Below are 18,759 nucleotides of genomic sequence, written 5' to 3'. Positions count from 1 at the left end.
GGTACAGTATTCTTTATTATAAACAATCAGGTAACAGTGTAAGTGTGCATTTGAAGGATAACTGAAGCCTAGCTACAATAATCAAAAACATTACTTAAATAGAAATAGTTTCTTTTTTGTTGGTTTGTTTTACATTAATTTGAATTTAACATATGCCAGGATCACCTAATCTTGTCATATAGTTCAGCTGTTAAATCCTTAATAGGAAAAGACGAAATTTGGAATGCATGTTACATTTTGCTTTATTTGTTGACTATATATACCAAATATTCAGGACATACTCAAAGTTAAGCAGGTGCTAAAAGTCTAGCAAGTGGTACTTATAAAATGCTTTTGTTGCTGTGATGGGGGTATTCAGTTCCTAAGAAGACAATGAAAAGGAAATTCTAAATGCTAGGTTGTTGTACAACTTTTCCAGATTTATACTGAGTGTAAAAAAAGAAAAGAATAACAAAACATAAATGTATTGAGAAGTGACATCTTAATAGTTCCAAAGCACTGGCAGGTATTAAAATATCATCTAACTAAAACAAACTTTTCACATCTCAAATTTTTAACAAAAAAACACAAAAAAACAGGCTTGAACAACACCATAAATGTTCTGGGTCTTGTGAGCAGGCCAGATGTTGTTATTCTCTATTGCACAGTCCTTGTCTATGGCAACCTTAAACATGTTTGGCTGATGCAATTAATGGCTTAGCATGTCCACTTTGCTCATTACCCTATAAAAGAATGCTATGACATTTTTTGGATTGTCTGTCTCAAGGAATGAATGCTAAATGAGCACATTTAGAAGTTTGAAATCAAATACTACATTACTATTTTTAACAATTCTTGCCAGCAAAAATGTTAAAAGGCTGATTTAAAATGTGACTTACAGTGACTGAAGGATTAACTTCTCATCAATTCTAAATCCTCTAAATTTCACAGTATCTTAATAAAGGCTTTTGGTGAGATAGGACTGGTAATGACGCATATGTACCACTTTAATCATTTATTTTTTGAAGAAATAATTTGGATTCACTGGAATATTTTGGCCTGGTTTCCCAAAGCTGCATGAAAATTGAATGTATTTTTTCATGTCATTTATAAGCAACTAGTACTGATTAATCCTGTAAAGATATAAGATTACCAGAGGAGGAGTTTGACCACTGATGGAGAGATTCAAAAAGCTGTGTTTGCTCTCTGGAGCCCAAACCACGTGTACCTAATGCTCTTTCATGCAACAGTACTTGTATGAGGATGACTTCACCATATTAATGCCTTTTCCAAGAAAAGGGGAGATGGGGAAATTATTGGAAAATAGGGAAGCAAAAGGCGAAAAACTCAATTTTGAGACACAGAAGAAAAGTATCATTTATCCAAGGAAGTCTTCAACCATTACTTGATTGCTCAGAAGAGAAGGGAAATCAGCTTCAAAATAGAGATAATTAAGAAAATTATACTTTTTTTCAAGCATAAGAAAGATTGCATGGTTTGTTTTAAAAGTTCTTGAAACATGAAGATGATTCTACAAACAGATTTACTCTTAAGACTCTCAGCTCCAGAGGGCTGGGACGGGTCTCTTGTTTACATTCGATTCCACAGTACCTAACATTGTGCCAGGCACATACATAGTTGATGAACCAATATACTATGGAGTTTGCTAAACACTAAATGGACCACCTAGCTTTAATGTAAAATGTAATATTTTCTATTGTATATAGAGAAGCTTCTATTACGTAACACTAGTCATTACAAGAGGTGACAGCAGTAGCTCACACATACATCTTTTTCACAAGATCATTCCTACCTTGAATACAATTTAATGAGAAACAACTACTATGCACTAATGCTAGAAAGAGTTGAGACAGAATGTATAAATGAAGAAACCTCCTGGATCACTGAAGTACCGTCTGTTACAAGCATAATTACCTTCTTAAATTACACATTTTATAAAGGGTGTGAAATATTTTTCCAAGCAATGCAGTGTTTAGTGGGTGGGAATTTTATATATATATGGAAGTACCTAGGAATTTGGGAAATTTTCCTCTCTTTATCATCCAAGGGTAAATAAGAACAGGTTTTAATGTTGTGGATACATTTTTTTAAATATCCTGTTATTCAGGACCACTGTTCCTCAGAAATGATAGGGATTGTGAAATTATTATCTTACTTGGGAAGGTATTTCCAGGTATGAAGCTTTAGTTTTAGAAGAGGCTACCACATATGACCAGCAGATCATTTAATCAATAGAGACACTAAGTTAAATAACTCAAATTTGATCCCAGCAGTGTGTCTAGATTTTCTCAAAGGCTTCACCACTGTTTGGGTCATCTGTGAATAGTTAATATTTGCCAACATGTGAGGAAAATGTGGCAAAAGGCATGCCCTCACCTGGAGACTTTGAACATGGGAATGTGAGAAGGTATATGTAAACAGGGTGCTTTTGTCCGATGCTCTTAGTTTACTGCTTCCGCACACAGGACTGACTGACATACATGGCCGTAGAGCTCACTGTGCAGACTCAGAAATCTGCAGAGCTGCCTGACACGAATCAACAGGAAAACAGGAACCCGAGATTTCCTATGTGGAAAGCAGGCATCTCCGTGGGGGATTCTCAGACTAAGTTCTGGTCTTATTTTGCAATTGGGGGATATAGCTCATTTCATGCTATTTTCATATGTATCTTCCCATATTAGACTCATTCTTTTTTTTTACAGTGGTAGATAATGAGGCAACATGACTCTCAGCTTCACAGTTTCTTTCTTTTCCCATCACAGTTTAATTTGTTTAAAATGTACCGTTCATATCAGCACAATAGTCCAGCTATAGGCATTTCAACTTCAGAAATAAAGTTTATGTGACTTATCTTACATAACTGATTTTAAAAGCTCGATTTTTTTTTTTTTTTGGCCAGTAGCACTAACAGTGAGGTTATTTCAATTTTATGGGTTTGGTAGCTTTGTTTTGTCCTAAAGTGTTATTTGCTCTAGTGCTGCTAGTACCTGATTTTTGCTACGTAAACAGTTTTAATATTTTTCCAGATTGGCCACACAACATGCCTTACATGACATGGTGGACTAAAGCTGCCTTTATCCTACCAACACCCTTCAAATACTGTTCCTACAGTTGCCTCTCATTTGTTCTCTCCCACAAAAGAAGCTGCTGCTTATTAGAGCGTAGGCACAAAAAACCTGCTTTTCTAATTACACTGTACTGGCATCAGGTTAACTAGAAAGCACAAAACAAATGGTGATACAAAATGTGAATAGTATATATTATATGTATTTACACATGTACTTAGAAACTTCAGTTAGTTGCAAATCTGAAATGATATAAGCCACTGCCTGCAATAGCATCTATCCTATAGAAATGTGGGTGAAGACAAGACTGTTAAGACACTGAAGAAATCGGGTTGTGTGGAGAGCCCATTTGAGTCAGAACTTTGTCCAACCACTGCAGTGGTCCATGAAGGTGAATCTCAATCCAGCAGGGCGTGCTTGTGACATCCTGGCGATGATACTCGGCTCCCCAACCCTGAAAAGCAAAAACGGAGCGGAGTGATTGTGCCAGACTTTACAGGCAGCCTTCAGAGGCCCCAGCAGGCCCGGTGGACACAGCCCACCCAACCCGGGGCAGCGCCTGGGACCTGAGAACGTGAACTCTACGTTCCTGCAAGTACAGGACGACTTTTGCATCAACCAGATACCCTGAGTCCCCATCCATGGTTTCCTCCTGGGTTCACAACTAAATTCATGGACCTAGAGAGGGCCTGGGTTCTAGCCATGCCGGAGACCCTGGCAAATCACTTCCTCTTCCACAGGGAAAGGAGCTTGAACTCATGTTCACCCCCTAATGCTGAAGACCCATGTTTTGTACAAGATGGTTGCTCACTACAGACCAATGACTGATCTGAACGTTGTAAAGCGAGGGCTGAGGGTGCTCTTGGTTATTCAGGATTGATGAACAAAGCTTGTTTCTCCTCTCCCCCGCTGGCTTACTTCTGGCAATTTGCCATTTGTGACCATCCATAGGAGAGACAGTAAAAATAGAGATAATAAGTTTAGTCAACATCCATCACCTCACATGGTTGCAATTTTTTCTTGTGATGAGAACTTGTACATTTCTTTTACATCGATCACCTGTAGTTATATTTGCTAGGGATTTATGTTTTTAAAAGTCCCTGCAATATAATAACAATTTATTTTCTGTGAATTGTGTAGTTTTATGAATTTAAAGGTTGCATATCTGAGAAATACATCTTGCTGATCTTAGGAAAATAAGATTTCTGTGCAAGCTTATGTTACAGTGAAATAATTACGTCTGAGATATTGGTATTTCATCCTAATTTGAAAAACACAGGCCTAGACAAAAGTAACCGCAAGTCAAATGGTTGTTCGTTAATGGCAATTTAACGCCCTCTGCTGGCTCTGAAGCATCAGAACATTTGAAAAGATTTTCAGGTATTTAATTGCCTGACCGTGTGAAAATACTTTTAAAGCTTAACAGTAAATTTGAATAAAACTGCTTTGTCACCATGAAAGAAATGGATTCAAGAAGTCAGTTTTTCAATTGGAAACTCTATTCTTATTTTTTAAATAATTACTAAAATTATATATACAATAAAGACACAGTGGACTTCCCTAGTGGTGCAGTGGTTAAGAATCCTCCTGCCAATGCAGGGGACACCATGGGTTCGAGCCCTGGTCTGAAAAGATCCCACATGCTGCAGAGCAACTAAGCCCATGCACCACAACTACTGAGCCTGCGCTCTAGAGCTCGCAAGCCCCAACTACTGAGCCCGCGTGCCACAACTACTGAAACCCGTGCACCTAGAGCCGTGCTCTGCAACAAGAGAAGCCACCGCAATGAGAAGCCCGCGCACCACAACGAAGAGTAGCCCTGCTCGCCGCAACTAGAGAAAGCCTGCGTGCAGCAACAAAGACCCAACACAGCCAAAAATAAATAAATAAATAAAATTTTAAAAAGAAGTATAGAAAAACAGGACACACTTTTCAAGATAATTTTAAAGGATTAATAAATAAATTTTACTTTGAAAAAACCTGCAACAAGCCATACTGATTCCTTGGATGAATATATGACAATGGGAAAACATATACTCAGTTTGATAAACAAGCTCAGATTTGGAAATATTAGAATTATTTGCAAGTGCTTTGCGAGGGATGAAATAGCAGACAATGAAAGTGAGGTCTTTAGCTTCAACGTGCAAATCCATTTTTTTCCTTCCCGCTAAGTAACTTTTCCTCCGTTCTCCAACCTTCACATCAATTTTAGTAAGATCTAATTTGATAAATTCAACAAATATTCATAAACAGAACATCTACTGCTGTCTCAGAATTAATCACAAGCCCCATAATGTTTCTATTCCAATTTGTTTATACCTTTATAAACAGCACTTAATTCATACTATCTTGTATTAGAGTCAGTTCTGTCTGTTGTGTAGCTTATTTATAAATATGACTGCTCCATTTGCCTGTATGCTTTGTAAGAGTAAGGAGAGTGTCTTATTTGATTCAGGTAAATTCAACAACATTAACTGAGTGACCATAGGTGGTCAGCAGTGACCATAGGTGGTCAGCAGTTTGAGGGATGGAAGAATCTCTGTAGCATTAAGTTCTATACAATTATTGTCACTTTATCTTATGTGTTAAAAAAAAATCAGGTAACTATCTTATCTTGGTTTTCCTCCAAAAGTAATATGCTTAAGAATTTTCTTAAAATTGCTAAACAAGAGATTTCATACTCATGGAGGAGCTCTTCCAAAAAACAACTGACATATGTACACTACCAAATGTAAAACAGATAGCTAGTAGGAAGCAGCCGCATAGCACAGGGAGATCAGCTCAGTGCTGTGTGACCACCTAGAGGGGTGGGATAGGGAGGGGGGGAGGGACACTCAAGAGGGAGGGGATATGGGGATATATGTATACGTATAGCTGATTCACTTTGTTGTACAGCAGAAACTAACACACCATTGTAAAGCAATTATACTCCAATAAAGATGTTAAAAAAAAAAGATAGCATAGCTACCTTGTTTGATCAGTTGTTAGTTAGGGGAGCAGAGATTTGATTTGAAATCTGTTTGCTTACAGAGCTCATGCTTTTCCCAGTTAAGCTGCTGATCAGGAAAGTTGTACATTGTTTGGTAAAATTTGGACTCTGTAGTTTCCCTACTCTTGCCATTACCTGTAGGTAGAATTTTGACTTCTAGGATATTGTTCGTTTTACTGTAAAATTTATAATAAAAATTTAAATTAAATTTGTATTTACCTTAAAAAAAACAAAAAAAAAAACAATTAAAGAGAGTGCCCCCCTCCGCCCCCTGGCAAACTGCTGTCTACTTACCCTGGCTGTCTAACTGCCACATCAACCAAAGAGTGCTTTTGCTTTTATTTTTCATCTTGCAATTGGGAAGCAAGCACTCCTTACCTTGACAAAACTCATCCGGATGGTGCACATCTTAGTCAACTCATAAACGACTTCAAATCCGTGATGGACAGACTGGGCAAGCAGCTGAGCGAACAGCTGGTTGTTGAAGATCTTGAGGCTGCAGCCGCTGGGGATCTTGCAGACGGTGGCCGGGTGAAAGCCGTGCTGATAGTTGCAGTTCCGGCTCTGCACAAAGATGCTGCTGTCACTCACGCACTCGGCGTAAACCTCTCCCCCAACGTAGTACAGATGCACGCCTACGAGGCAAAAACAGTCTTCCAACACCAGCACCGACTTTCGCTTGGATTTATCACCCTTCCCTTCTCATCCACCTCTGTAACCTCAAGAGATGTGACTATCAACTGTGAGGTTAATTTTAATATCAACAATCATTGATTAGTACCACACGTGCCCCAAAGGCTGACTTGCTTTAATTATCATCTATATTTTTTTCATGAGTCCATTTAAAAGTGGACTGCAACCCAGGTTTACGATCAGCACCAAGAGCACAGGAGTAGGCTCTCGTGTCCTACTCCCATCACTTGCTCAATCTCACGCTTGTTCCTTCTAAAAGGAAGATCTCATAATATTAGATGCGAAATAAATACATAATGCAGAACACATCAAAAAAAAAAAGAACTGGACACAGTGCCATGGTAATACTTAGGTGCATACACTAAACCTGCTTCAGAGGGAACAATAAATGAAGTTTACATTTTATTTCACCAACAATTATAAATCCATTTCTCTTAATAAATACCTCAAAGACACCCATTTTATTTTAAAGCTTATCACCTACAGTCATAGGTCACAGAAACAATGCCTCTTTTTACCTACAAACAGTGAACTTTGTGCCACGTTATCAGATAAAATATATAAACAAAATCAAAATGTAGTTTATGCTACTTTATCTCACATTCTTAGAGCTGAAACGCAAAGCATCCTGAGAAGGCTGCTGCTCAAAGAAAATTTCAGTTGTTGCTTTCCCTCCAAACGTCTGGGTTTAAGATTCCACGTCAATTTATAACAAGGGACTGGGGTTAGATGAGATGAAGATGTTCTAGTCTGGTGAGTATTAAAGACTAGAACAATTGTTCCCCAACCTTTTAGCAGGAACAAAATGGTCCAGCATGAAGTGTCAACATGATTGTAGATACAATCACTGTGCAGTGGCAAGGGGTTTGTAGAAATGATCCTGAATGTACTTACAGAGATAGATTTTGGATCTCTTAAAAATAAAAAAACATTTAAAAGTAATAGAATTGACCTGCAGGGGTTCTCAGACCCTGGCGTGCGTAACTCGGCATTTAGGAAACATTCCGGACACAGCCGCAGCAATGGAGGCACTTCTGCATTATACTTCCCGCCAGCTTTATGGCTTCCTTTTCCCATCTCCTTTCCGTTGATACAGTTTTAGGGAAGAGTGGTTTTCAGTATTATGTATCCCAACCACAGACTCCAACACAGTCTGAAGAAATGGACCCAGGGTCACAATGATGAAGCACAGCTCTTGATATTCAGGCCAAGGCTCCCCTCTCAGCACCTAGATCAGAGCAGCTCCCCTCCTCTGCTCAGCCTTCCTCTCCCTTTTCTTCCTCATCTCCATCATTCTTTCCCCTGAACGGCCCGGGGTCTGACACCTCGTGGCCCTGGCCGTGAGGAGAAGGCAGAAGGACTGTCCTAATTAGCTGGGACACAGTTACTTGGCTGCAGCGACATGTTGGAGGTGAGGCAGGGGCAAATCCAAGCAGACTTCCTTTAAAAACTCCCAGGGGGAAGGCCTGCCTCTGGGGTAGCTGTGAGTTTTTTCAAAGTGAGAGCGAGCAGGTGGTAAGAGAGCCAGAACATGAGGCTGCTAAGTGTTTAGTACGTCTTTGAATTGAATGACCTTCAAATATATAATCCTCCCAGAACCTAATAAGGAGAACAGATTTTTGTCATCTGACTCTGGTGTTTATTTAGGGGAGGATTTTCAGTCCTGTTAAAGTCTTATCCGCAGCCACAGACATGCTGGCAGAGCATGGAAAGCAGAGAAGAGACCGAACAAGGAGGCAGTAGTTTAGCATCCTGAGCGAGAAGAGGGGGCAGAGCCGACGGGATGCACCCGCAGAAGCCCAGGCCGGCCTCAGTACCGGGACCGGGGGGAGTTCAACCCCACTGCAAAGGAGGCTGGATTTGGGCTAGAGACAGCAGCATCGAAGGAGTCAAGTAAGCAAGGGATTTTATTTGCATCCATTTGACAGGCCAGAAGAGTGGCTTCAAACCACATGTATGAGATGCTAGATCGCCATAGAGAACAGTGAGCAGTAAGGGTAAACGCCCAAAGAAGGCGCTACCTGAGACGAGAGAGAAGCCAGGCGATGGGGTCCTCGGGCAAGTTGCACCCACACCTCGGACGACCTCTCTTCCGGGGCTGCATCTTTCTTCCTCTGAGTTTTCCATCTGTGTGTGCCTGCACCCACCCTGTAGGAGATTAGGGAGTCTGGAGTCCTGGGTGGTGGTTAATTAGGACTCTGTGGGCTTGATTTGGATCTGCTGAGTCAGGCTGCAGGTCGGTCCCTTCTGGCATCTTCTGCAGCCTTGAATGACAGAGATGATGGAGGGGAGGTGGGGAGGACAGCGGCTCAGTTAGGCTTGTGAGTGGGTTCCAATGCTGTGGAACCCACTAACAGTCAGAGGGGGATGTCCCAAAGTGGAAGGAATATGCATGGATCCCCTCCGGAGTGGGAGTGGGGGTGGGGAAAGGATATCCCTGCAGAAAGTAGATCTCATCACCCCACAGCCCAGCTCAGAGAACCCTGATGCCTCTCCACTCTGCTTGGAACACACTCTGAACTTACGAGCACAAACTCAGCACCTTCCCTGGAGTTTGTAATTGATATTCCCCTTGGCTTTGCTGCCCTCTCTTCTGCGCAATGATTTTATTTTTTCCCATTAAAAAATGCACTATTTATTGAAATACAAGTGAATTATCCAACTAGTCGCTGTGAAGAAGTGTAATCATACTGACTTAGAAACTCTATGAAATGCAGGGTGACATTCTTTTGAGTCCAGGCCATCTAAGGTAAGATCAAGATTTCAGAGAAACCCAAAGGCAAAGGGCCTCACCAGTCTTTACTCCCCATCAAAGATGCACAACTATTTTAAAATCTGGCTGACTGTCAGGACCCTCTGGAGCTTGAAGACAGTGCATATTCCTGAGGGTGATTAATGATGATACTTTCAGAAATTCCTTATGTAGTTAGACATATACTTAAATATATGGGAGAAAGGATACGAGGTCTGAGATTTGCTTCAAAATACTCTTGTAAAAATACTGTGATGGGACAGGGGAAAAGAATGGTACAGAATGTGACTCATTATTGAAGCTGGAGATGGTCATATGAAAATTTGTTACATGACTCTACTTTTGTGTAAGCTTGAAATTTTCCAAAATAAAATTTTTTTTAATGTATGATCGAAAAATAATATAAAAGTAAAGATTTCCAGATCTACACCGGGACTTTGGTCCAGAGGATGGAGGTGGGCCCGCCCAGGACAGTGCCTGCAGCTGTGCACTGCACAAACCCAGGGTGTGCCTCAGTCTTCCGAGATTTGTACAGTTATTAGAAGACTCCTCCAGCAGATGGCAGTAACTTCTCTTGAGAAATGGGTTCCTCCCAATTCACACAAAGACACTTCTGGGCTGGTAGCAAAATCAGTTCCCTAAAGCTATACTTGAAGACTTTAAGTCTCTCTGGACAATATGATGAACAAGCAGCTTTGGTCCCAACTGACCTACACTGAATGCCCACTGTGCACTCACACACTCGGCGACTCTGCCAGGGTGGGTGAACCGTGATGCTTTCTCTCTCACCACTACTTCAGTGACCCCAGCATGCCTGGACATGCCTGGTCCCACCCCATCTTCACAGGAGCAACAAAACCCACTAGAGGAAATTTATAAAATACAGAGATGCAAAGAATAAAGATCAGCCACAAATCCACAGCCCAGAAATATTCAAAGCTAATATTTGTCACGTACCTTTCAGTCTTTTATGTGCACATTTTAAACAAAATTAGGATCATCCTCTACAGGATCTTTTATAACCTTTTTTCACATATTAAAATAGTGTGGGGCTTCCCTGGTGGTGCATGGTTGAGAGTCCACCTGCCGATGCAGGGGACACGGGTTCGTGCCCCGGTCCGGGAAGATTCCACATGCCGCGGAGCGGCTGGGCCCGTGAGCCATGGCCGCTGAGCCTGCGCGTCCAGAGCCTGTGCTCTGCAACGGGAGAGGCCACAGCGGTGAGAGGCCCGCGTACCGCAAAAAAAAAAAAAATAGTGTGAACATTTTCTCATGATATGAAGTATTCTGCAATGCCCTGTGTAATAACTGCAACAGTATGACATTCTGTGTTAAAATTTTTTAGGATTTGCTTTTTCAGGGATGAGAAACCTTATACACATTCAAAGGCAGAATGGAAAGGACATTTTGAGACTGGGAAACTAAATCCATTGGGAAAGAAGCAATCCAAAAATCACCCTGAGCACTTCCCTAGTGACGCAGTGGTTAAGAATCCGCCTGCCAATGCAGGGGACACGGGTTCAAGCCCTGGTCTGGGAAGATCCCACATGCTGCGGAGCAACTAAGCCTGTGTGCCACAACTACTGAGCCTGCGCTCTAGAGCCCGCAAGCTACAACTACTGAAGCCTGCGCGCTTAGAGCCCATGCTTGGCAAGAAAGAGAAGCCACCACAATGAGAAGCCCGCGCACCACAACGAAGAGTAGCCCCCGCTCGCTGCAACTAGAGAAAGCCCGCACACAGCAAGGAAGACCCAACGCAGCCAAAAATAAATAAGTTTATTAAAAAAAAAAAAATCACCCTGAGGTGCAGACCCTCCTTCTAAGGAACTGACAAACCAAACCCTTGCCTCAGGATAATTCCTTTCATAAAACATGGAAGCATTACTAGGATTCTACAGAACAAGCTGAGACATGCAAGAAAATAAAGATTCATTAAAAGGTGAAAAACTAATTCCAAAAGCAATTCAGTGATTTGGAATCTATGATAATTATGTTCGGGGAAGGTCTTGGTTTGCCTCAGTAAGTTCAATCCCTGGGACTAATGCCTCAGGAATTATAATCACCCACTCCTTCTCCCATGAGAGGAAGAACAGCCAGCAGCCAGGACACACGCGTGTCTGCAGCTGCAAAGGAGAAACCTGCCTGTCCTGCTCCAAGTGTCCTTTCACACCAAGAACCTGGCACAGGCTCATTACCAAGGTCAACAGCTCTGACTTCAGTTACAGCACAAATCGTAGGTGCTCAGAAATGACAGTGCTATTGATTAGGATTATGTTAAGTTGTGCATTTCTAAGAAATATAATCCAACCTCAATGACCTTGAGAGCAGCACACATATGTCCATGCAGTCCATTCAAAACTGCGGTTTTCCTCATTATTTGGAAATCGGGGCCATCCTAAAAGCGACTCTAAGAAAGCAGGCACGTTTTATCCTCCAGTGATCCAAATTGGCTATTCCATCACTCCCAAAACATCAGGAAATAACCTTTGCTTTATTTTGCGCAGTCACAGATAGGTATGATATGTCATCAGTTCTTCATCTTTTTTTCTGTAAAGATCCTTATAATCCTCCGATGGAGCTCTGTGTAACTCAGTGAGGTACTCCTTTTCTAGAATATTCTTGTGGGGAAAACACAAAATCTTCTCTGATTTACATTTTTAAAGTAAATCATTGTAAAATTTCATCACTTTAGTACTATGAGGGCCTTATTTCAAGATCTCAGAGGTGATTCTGACATATCATGCCTGCAGCATATGATAAGTATTTTCATTCCATATCGAAAGATTCAACTCCTCAAGTGCTGAACTAAGAGGGGTGCCGAGACGAAAAAGCAGCAGGGTCCCTCCCCTCCAGCAGAAGGGAGCGACGGGACCTTACAGACAGAGCCATGGGTGCAAACCCACATCACTCGTGGGACCATGGGTACGCTGCTGAATTCTCTGAGCTTCCATTGCCTCATCCATAAAACGGGACTAAGAAATCCTAACTTGTAGGGTGACAATAAAAATAATATGAGTAAGAGTCTGCCAGGGTGCCTCACACACATTAGGGGAAATCAGTGGGGGCAGCTATCAGTCATTTGAAAGGGTTCAAGTGGTCTGCCTGGTCTTCAAGGAAGAATATGGACAGACTTCATGTAGAATGCACCCTTCCAGGTTCTTTGAAGCCCTGCCTCTGACACTGAAGCAGCAGCCCGGGCTATTCTAGTGCTAACTAGCCTACGGCTATTTAAAGCACTTGGCTAGAGAGGTCAAAGTAATAGATTTGTTACTGTTGTAAGGACACAAATAAAGGCTTGGTACCAAGCCTGCTGCCTCACAGTGCATTGCATTAGATGGAAAGCAGGATGAAAGAGCATGGGTGAGTCAGCATAAACCATCACCGCCACAGAAAACAACTCAAAGTACATGCACTGCTGACCGGTGGTGGCATGAACTTCCTTTAGAGGACCAGCCATATTCCCTAACTTAAGTGGCAAGGAACACAAACCGGGAGTGACCTCAAAGCAACTGATAACTACTGAGGGGAGAAATGGCCCATAATTAACCATAATAAAAAGATTTTTTTTTTGTAGATACCTTCCACCCTTGCCCGCCGCCTGCCCCCCCCCCCCCCCCCCCTCCGGCCCCACCCGATATAACAGCCAGGGGATCGTTCTGAAGTGAAAACTCAGATCTATAAACTCCAACTTAACTCCATCTTCCTATGTCACACAGGCAAAGTTAAAGCACTCTCCATGGCTTCTAGGCCCTGAGACCTGGTCCTGTCCCCTCTTCTATGACTTCCTCACTCCCTTGCTCACTGTTCCATTCACTGTGGCATCCCTGCTATTCCTCACTATGCCAGGCAGGCTTCAGGGCCTTTGTACCTGCTGTTTCCCTTTGCTTGGAAAGCTTTCCCCGCTGCTACCGACACTGCCGATTCCCTCTTGAGCTCTCGGCTCAAATGTCACCTCCTTAGGAAGCCTGCCCTGGCTACCCTCCCCATTCCCTTCCCCTCCTTTGTTTTTCTCTGGACAATTATCATTTGACGTGTGTGTGTGTGCGCGCGCGTGTATTATTTCTTGTTTGTCTTTCCTTAGTTGTAGGTAATCCACGAAGCCAGGGATTTTTGTTTTGTCTTGTTTGTTTCCCACTGCTACATCCCTAGTGGCAGAACCGTCTGGCTAAGATTAAATGCTCAATAAATATTTGCGAGATGAATGCATAGCTGTGAAGTGTGACTGTCTCTAGCAACTAGCTCCACAGAACACGTTAACTCATTCACTAACCTCAAGGTGCATTTGGCTGCAAACTTACTCAGGCTGGTGCTCCAGGAAGCCACGCAGCTCAGAACCAGATAATCCACGGGGGCCCCTGAGAGAGAGCCCCCTGACCTCATAGAAACCAATAGCTCTTGCTTTGAAATATTCCATGCCATGCTTTATGGCATGGCTTGTAGCCCCTTAAAAAAATTATCTTTTCACATTAGGACAATTCCAAAGCAGCTTTCTGAGAAAATTGTGCCTTTGCCTTGGGGACCATGTTGAGGGTGGAGTGCCCTTCCATCCAGGTGAGCATTTTCTAGGCTTGCTGGTTTTTCTAACAGGTCACCAGTCCTGGCTCTTGCTCCTATGTTTTTTTTTTTGACCCTGTGGATTATCTCTCAGTTACTAACATGACACCAACCCTCCACATCTGTCCATCCACATCAGCAGCACCTTGAACAAACTACTTGCAGAAAGTTTCCCAGAAGGTATTTAACAGTCCTTGCATATTTTAATTATATTTTTAGATCAAGTGGCATAGGTAGAAGTCTAATATGCAGACCAATCTGTGAAGCCCTTTAGCAAACAGCTCTACAACATTACGTTTTAACGTTCTACCTTTAGATTTCACCTAAAGATTCTTATAAAAATCATTTAAAAGTAAAACCATACCTGAGATATTTAAGATTTCAGTCAAAATATTACTTCCTTTGAGGAATGACTGTGTTTCCTCCTTTGGGATAGAAGTTACATTACAGATTAAGTTTCCTTTTTCTGACCTCCAGAGGAAAAGTTTAATCACAATCACAATGGTTACAATTACAATGGTAACTCTTGGAGATGACATACCTGTATTCTTCTCTCCCACGCACCCCCAGCTCCTGATTTTCTATTTTTCATTTATCATTTCACTGTAAAGGTTTCTTGTAAGCCACCTCAAAGCTACTATGGAAAGATACAGGATAAAATAAACAGAAAGTAACTTTTGCCATTAAGAGTCAACATCAGAGAAGGAACTCAGCCTGTCTCTAGTCAACGGTCTGTAGGTTTACAACAGGAGACATTTAGGAGGTACGTTAGGAAGAATACAGGAAGCATCATAAGTGAAATAATGAATCTCCCCTGGAAATTTGAAATAAAAGGCTCGTGGCTACTTCCCAAGGTGGTATAAGTGCTAGATGGGGAGAGAAAAGATCAAATGACTCTGAAGGTTCTTTACACCTGTGATCCCAGAGTAGAATAGTGGGCAACCAGGCACCATTCAGACACTGCCAACTATTCGAATAGAAAAGAACAGAACTTAAAATCCTCAACGAGGCCTCATGCTCAGCTGGGATTGATCATGCCAATGAGACAGGCTCCAAAAGCATCACAGCCAGACCCCAGTGAGGCCTGTGCTTATTCGGCTGTTGTAACAAAGCCTGGACACAAGAGAACCCCAATCACCTACCAAAGGCTTCCTGACATTAATAACTCAACGATTTTTTAAACTGCCTGGCTTCTCAGTCTCTAAAGGTAACTTCACCTGATATAAATAATCATCCAGCCAGAACTCCTCTTCTTCAGAAGTTATCCTATTTAGCATTTCAGGCAATTCAAAAATAATTCATAATACTTCTCTTCAATAATATCATCCTGGGACTTCCCTGGTGGTCCAGTGGTAAAGAATCTGCCTTCCAATGCAGGGGATGCAGGTTCGATCCCTGGTCGGGGAACTAAGATCCCACATGCCGTGGGGCAACTAAGCCTGCGTGCCACAACTACAGAGCCCACGTGCCCTGGAGCCTGCATGCCACAATTAGAGAGAAAAAACCCGCATGCCACGGCTAGAGAGAAGCCAGCACGCCGCAACTAAGACCCGACGCAGCCAAATAAATAAATGAATAAAAATAATAATTTCATCCTGTTTTCATATTTATCATCTTGTTCGTCTTCCTAATACCCACCCTACGCCACCCCCCAGAAGATGCTGTGCCGACCTCAGAGGTACAGACACTAAGGTTACAAGACCTCCCACACTTTTCCCAACAATATCCCCAGAATGGTCTCCCAGATCCCAGCCCTGGGATCATCCCACTAGGTCATGCAGCCAATCCATGGCTTGTTTCTATTTCCACGTTTTAGCTCAGAAGAATATAGGAAGGAACTACATATTTGCTTTTACCCTTTCCTATGTGTCTTCTGGTATTTTCTATCGTTGAGTTTCTGTTTACATTAGAAAGAAGTCCGAGACAGAATCTGTTCCTGTTATTTGAAGGGTCTGTGAATCCATCAATAAGCACACTTCGGGAGGAAGCCTGGAACGTCTCCCCAACACGGTTGTTCAGTTCATAGTAGGCGACTGAGCACCAGTGCTGCGGCTCCTCGTAGCAAACCGGCCGAAAATCTGAAAGAAAACGGACCAGACAGGACATCACTACCGCCACGCTCGTGCCTCCCAGCTCACAACTCCACCAGGAAACTGCGGTTACCGCTGTTCACCAGAAAGTCAGCTGCAAGACCCAGGAGGCTGCTGTGTGATCTTTACAAACCTGCCTCTTCCACGGAAGCTGTTGGCAGGTAGCTGATGTGGTCCACGTACCTGTGCACAGGGGCCACCGTCCTTGTGATTCTCCCATGGATGGAGGCTTTGTAAACATGTTTACTAGAATTGAGGGGCCAGGCAACAGCGATATGAGTGGATCCATGTAAACTTCATCCCCCCGAAAGGAAACACAGCTAAAAGGAAGCTGCCAGGTCACCTCATCTTTACAGATGACAGCATCTTGCTGTTGCAGTGCCAAACTGAATCCCCGTGGCGAAGAGTACCCTTTTCTAACGACCTAAAGCTGAAAAAAATTTGTTCGAATATGTAAAAATCAAACCAAAAACACTGCATAGGATTTTATTTAAGAAAGAAAAAACAATGTCCACATAGACTCACATTCTCCTTTGTGTACATATGGGATAATTATGGCATAAAAATATTTTAAAGGGAGAGGTCTATTTCATTAGGAAATCCATGAATGCTATGTTTTCACCCCAAATTTTTCAAAATTAAGTTGCCACTAACCCAAATTTGGCGGGTTTTTTTTCTTCGCCCCTCACACTCTTTCTCTGCCTTTCTATTGATTATAGTATCTTTCTTTTCTTTGAATATTCTAGTAATTGTGTCTAGAGTGTGTTCCTATATGCACTAAAATATGAACTCACAAAACAGATAAATTAGGGGGTTATTATTTGATTTCCAAATGGACCTTCACTTATGAAAGAATTCCCTCTGAGATACTTTAGATAGTAAAGCGCTTTGACCCTCCCTGCTCGGCGTGGTTCCTGGAACTGCAGCCACTGCCTCACCTGGGAGCTTGTTAGGAATGCAGATTCTTGGAAAGCACCCCAGATCTAGGGAATCAAAATCTGCATTTATACAAGATCGCCACGTGGTCTGTATGAACATTAAAGTGGAGCAATATTTATCTAGCCTATTACAGGACACAAATAAAATTATGTAAAAGCTATATACATATTTTGAAGAGCACTCCTCTAAGCCAAATGAAAGACATTACTATAAACTTATTATAGTAAAGAAACACAAATGGGACACAATTACTAACTTCTTAAATACCTAATTCCATACTAAAACATCCAGAACTACAGACTCGTAAATGTTCGGTTAAATTTTAAAATGTACTTGTTCTACTAACCAGGATAACACACAAAACATTCACTCTATGGGACTGAGGAATGCCAAAGTCAAAATGCGAAACCATGCTATCTGCCCCTGACAACACTTATGAAACAGCAGGCTGGCACGTTTTGTTTTCTTTTGCTTTTCTCTTTGTTTCCCAGAAGGGAGGTGGTAATAGGAAGTACTCTTGGAGAACAGCTACATTTGGCTGTTCATCTGCCAAGTGACCTCCGTTAGGCACTGACAGTACTAAGTGACTCTCAGCTGTGGCATCTATAGGTCAGGCATTCTGGGTCCCTGGGGCTTCGGCGGCATTATAAGGTGGGGGTGGTGTGTCAACTAAAAGAAAGCAGTAAAACAAAGGAACATCAAACTGATAGACTACACAAGGACAGTTTGAGTCAACCCTTTCTGCCGCTAAACTCCTGGCTTTGGTGGACAGTGTCACTGCTACAGAGAGACCAGTAATGTAAGGGGGCCATTCTACGGTGACGCTGGGACAGTCCTCCAGGAGAAACTGGTTGTCCTGAGGCCCTCACTAGAGGGTTGATTCGCTGTCCCTCTGACTTATGAGCTATTATTGGGTTCAAATGACTTCATGATGGGACCTTCAAATCTAGGAGCTATTCTCCTAGCTTTTCTCTATAGTCTGTTACCTGGCTTTCAAAACAGAGAACGCTCGCTAAACCTTCTTTGAAGTGAATTTAATTTTCAGTTCCTCTGGTGCCATGGATTGTACAATGGCCAAAGGGAAACTCTGACTCAACACAGTTCAAAATATGGCCCCCAAAACACAGAATGGCTGAAACCTGATTATAAGCTTGTGCCCAAGGCATGCTAAGAAGGGCTCTTCTCCCCATATATCAGTTTTATGATCAGATGATCATAATTAGGCAAATGGTATGCATTCAGTTGATAACATGTTATCAGAAATTAATTCAAAACAATAAAAACTCCTGAGGAAGAGAGAAAACTCTTTATCAAGGACCTCAGAACAAATGATTCCTTCTGTTCACATTCCTCATGTCGGTTCAGAATGGTCTTGTTATGTTAGCAGTGGAGTTCAATGGCATCAACTCCACTGCCTTTGTTGAACTGAAGTGTCCATCCAAGTAGTTCTCACACTTAAGCGGGCATAAAAATCGTCAGTGGAACCTGTTAAAATGCAGATTCCTGGGCCCACCTCCCGAAATTGTGAGTCAGTAGATCAGTGGCTGGATGCAGCCATGCAGGTTTTAACAGGCATTGCTGATGATTCTAATGCACGTGGTCCATGGACCACACCGCAGTGCCAGTGATAAGGCATTTCCCTAAGAGAAAATGAACTATGACCCTGGTGCAAAAGTT

At 42.2% G+C, this 18,759-nt stretch overlaps 1 protein-coding gene across 1 annotated transcript in view; it reads right to left on the bottom strand.

Annotated features, from left to right (window-relative positions):
- SMAD9 (SMAD family member 9) overlaps positions 1-18,759 on the bottom strand; it is a 62,895-nt gene continuing 44,136 nt past the window's right edge. The window contains exons 4-6 of the mRNA XM_027116497.1: positions 15,910-16,131; positions 6,433-6,689; positions 1-3,519 (exon numbers count right to left, since the gene is read on the bottom strand). Of these exons, the coding sequence (XP_026972298.1) occupies positions 3,376-3,519; positions 6,433-6,689; positions 15,910-16,131 (623 nt within the window). The 3' untranslated portion in view covers positions 1-3,375. The remainder of the gene's footprint in view (positions 3,520-6,432; positions 6,690-15,909; positions 16,132-18,759) is intronic.

This window comes from Aethalodelphis obliquidens, unplaced genomic scaffold (genome assembly GCF_003676395.1).
Source record: "Aethalodelphis obliquidens isolate GAN/ISIS:26980383/991018 unplaced genomic scaffold, ASM367639v1 scaffold16, whole genome shotgun sequence".
In the NCBI taxonomy this organism is placed as follows: Eukaryota; Metazoa; Chordata; class Mammalia; order Artiodactyla; family Delphinidae; genus Aethalodelphis; species Aethalodelphis obliquidens.
This window is presented reverse-complemented; position numbering and strand designations above follow the sequence as displayed.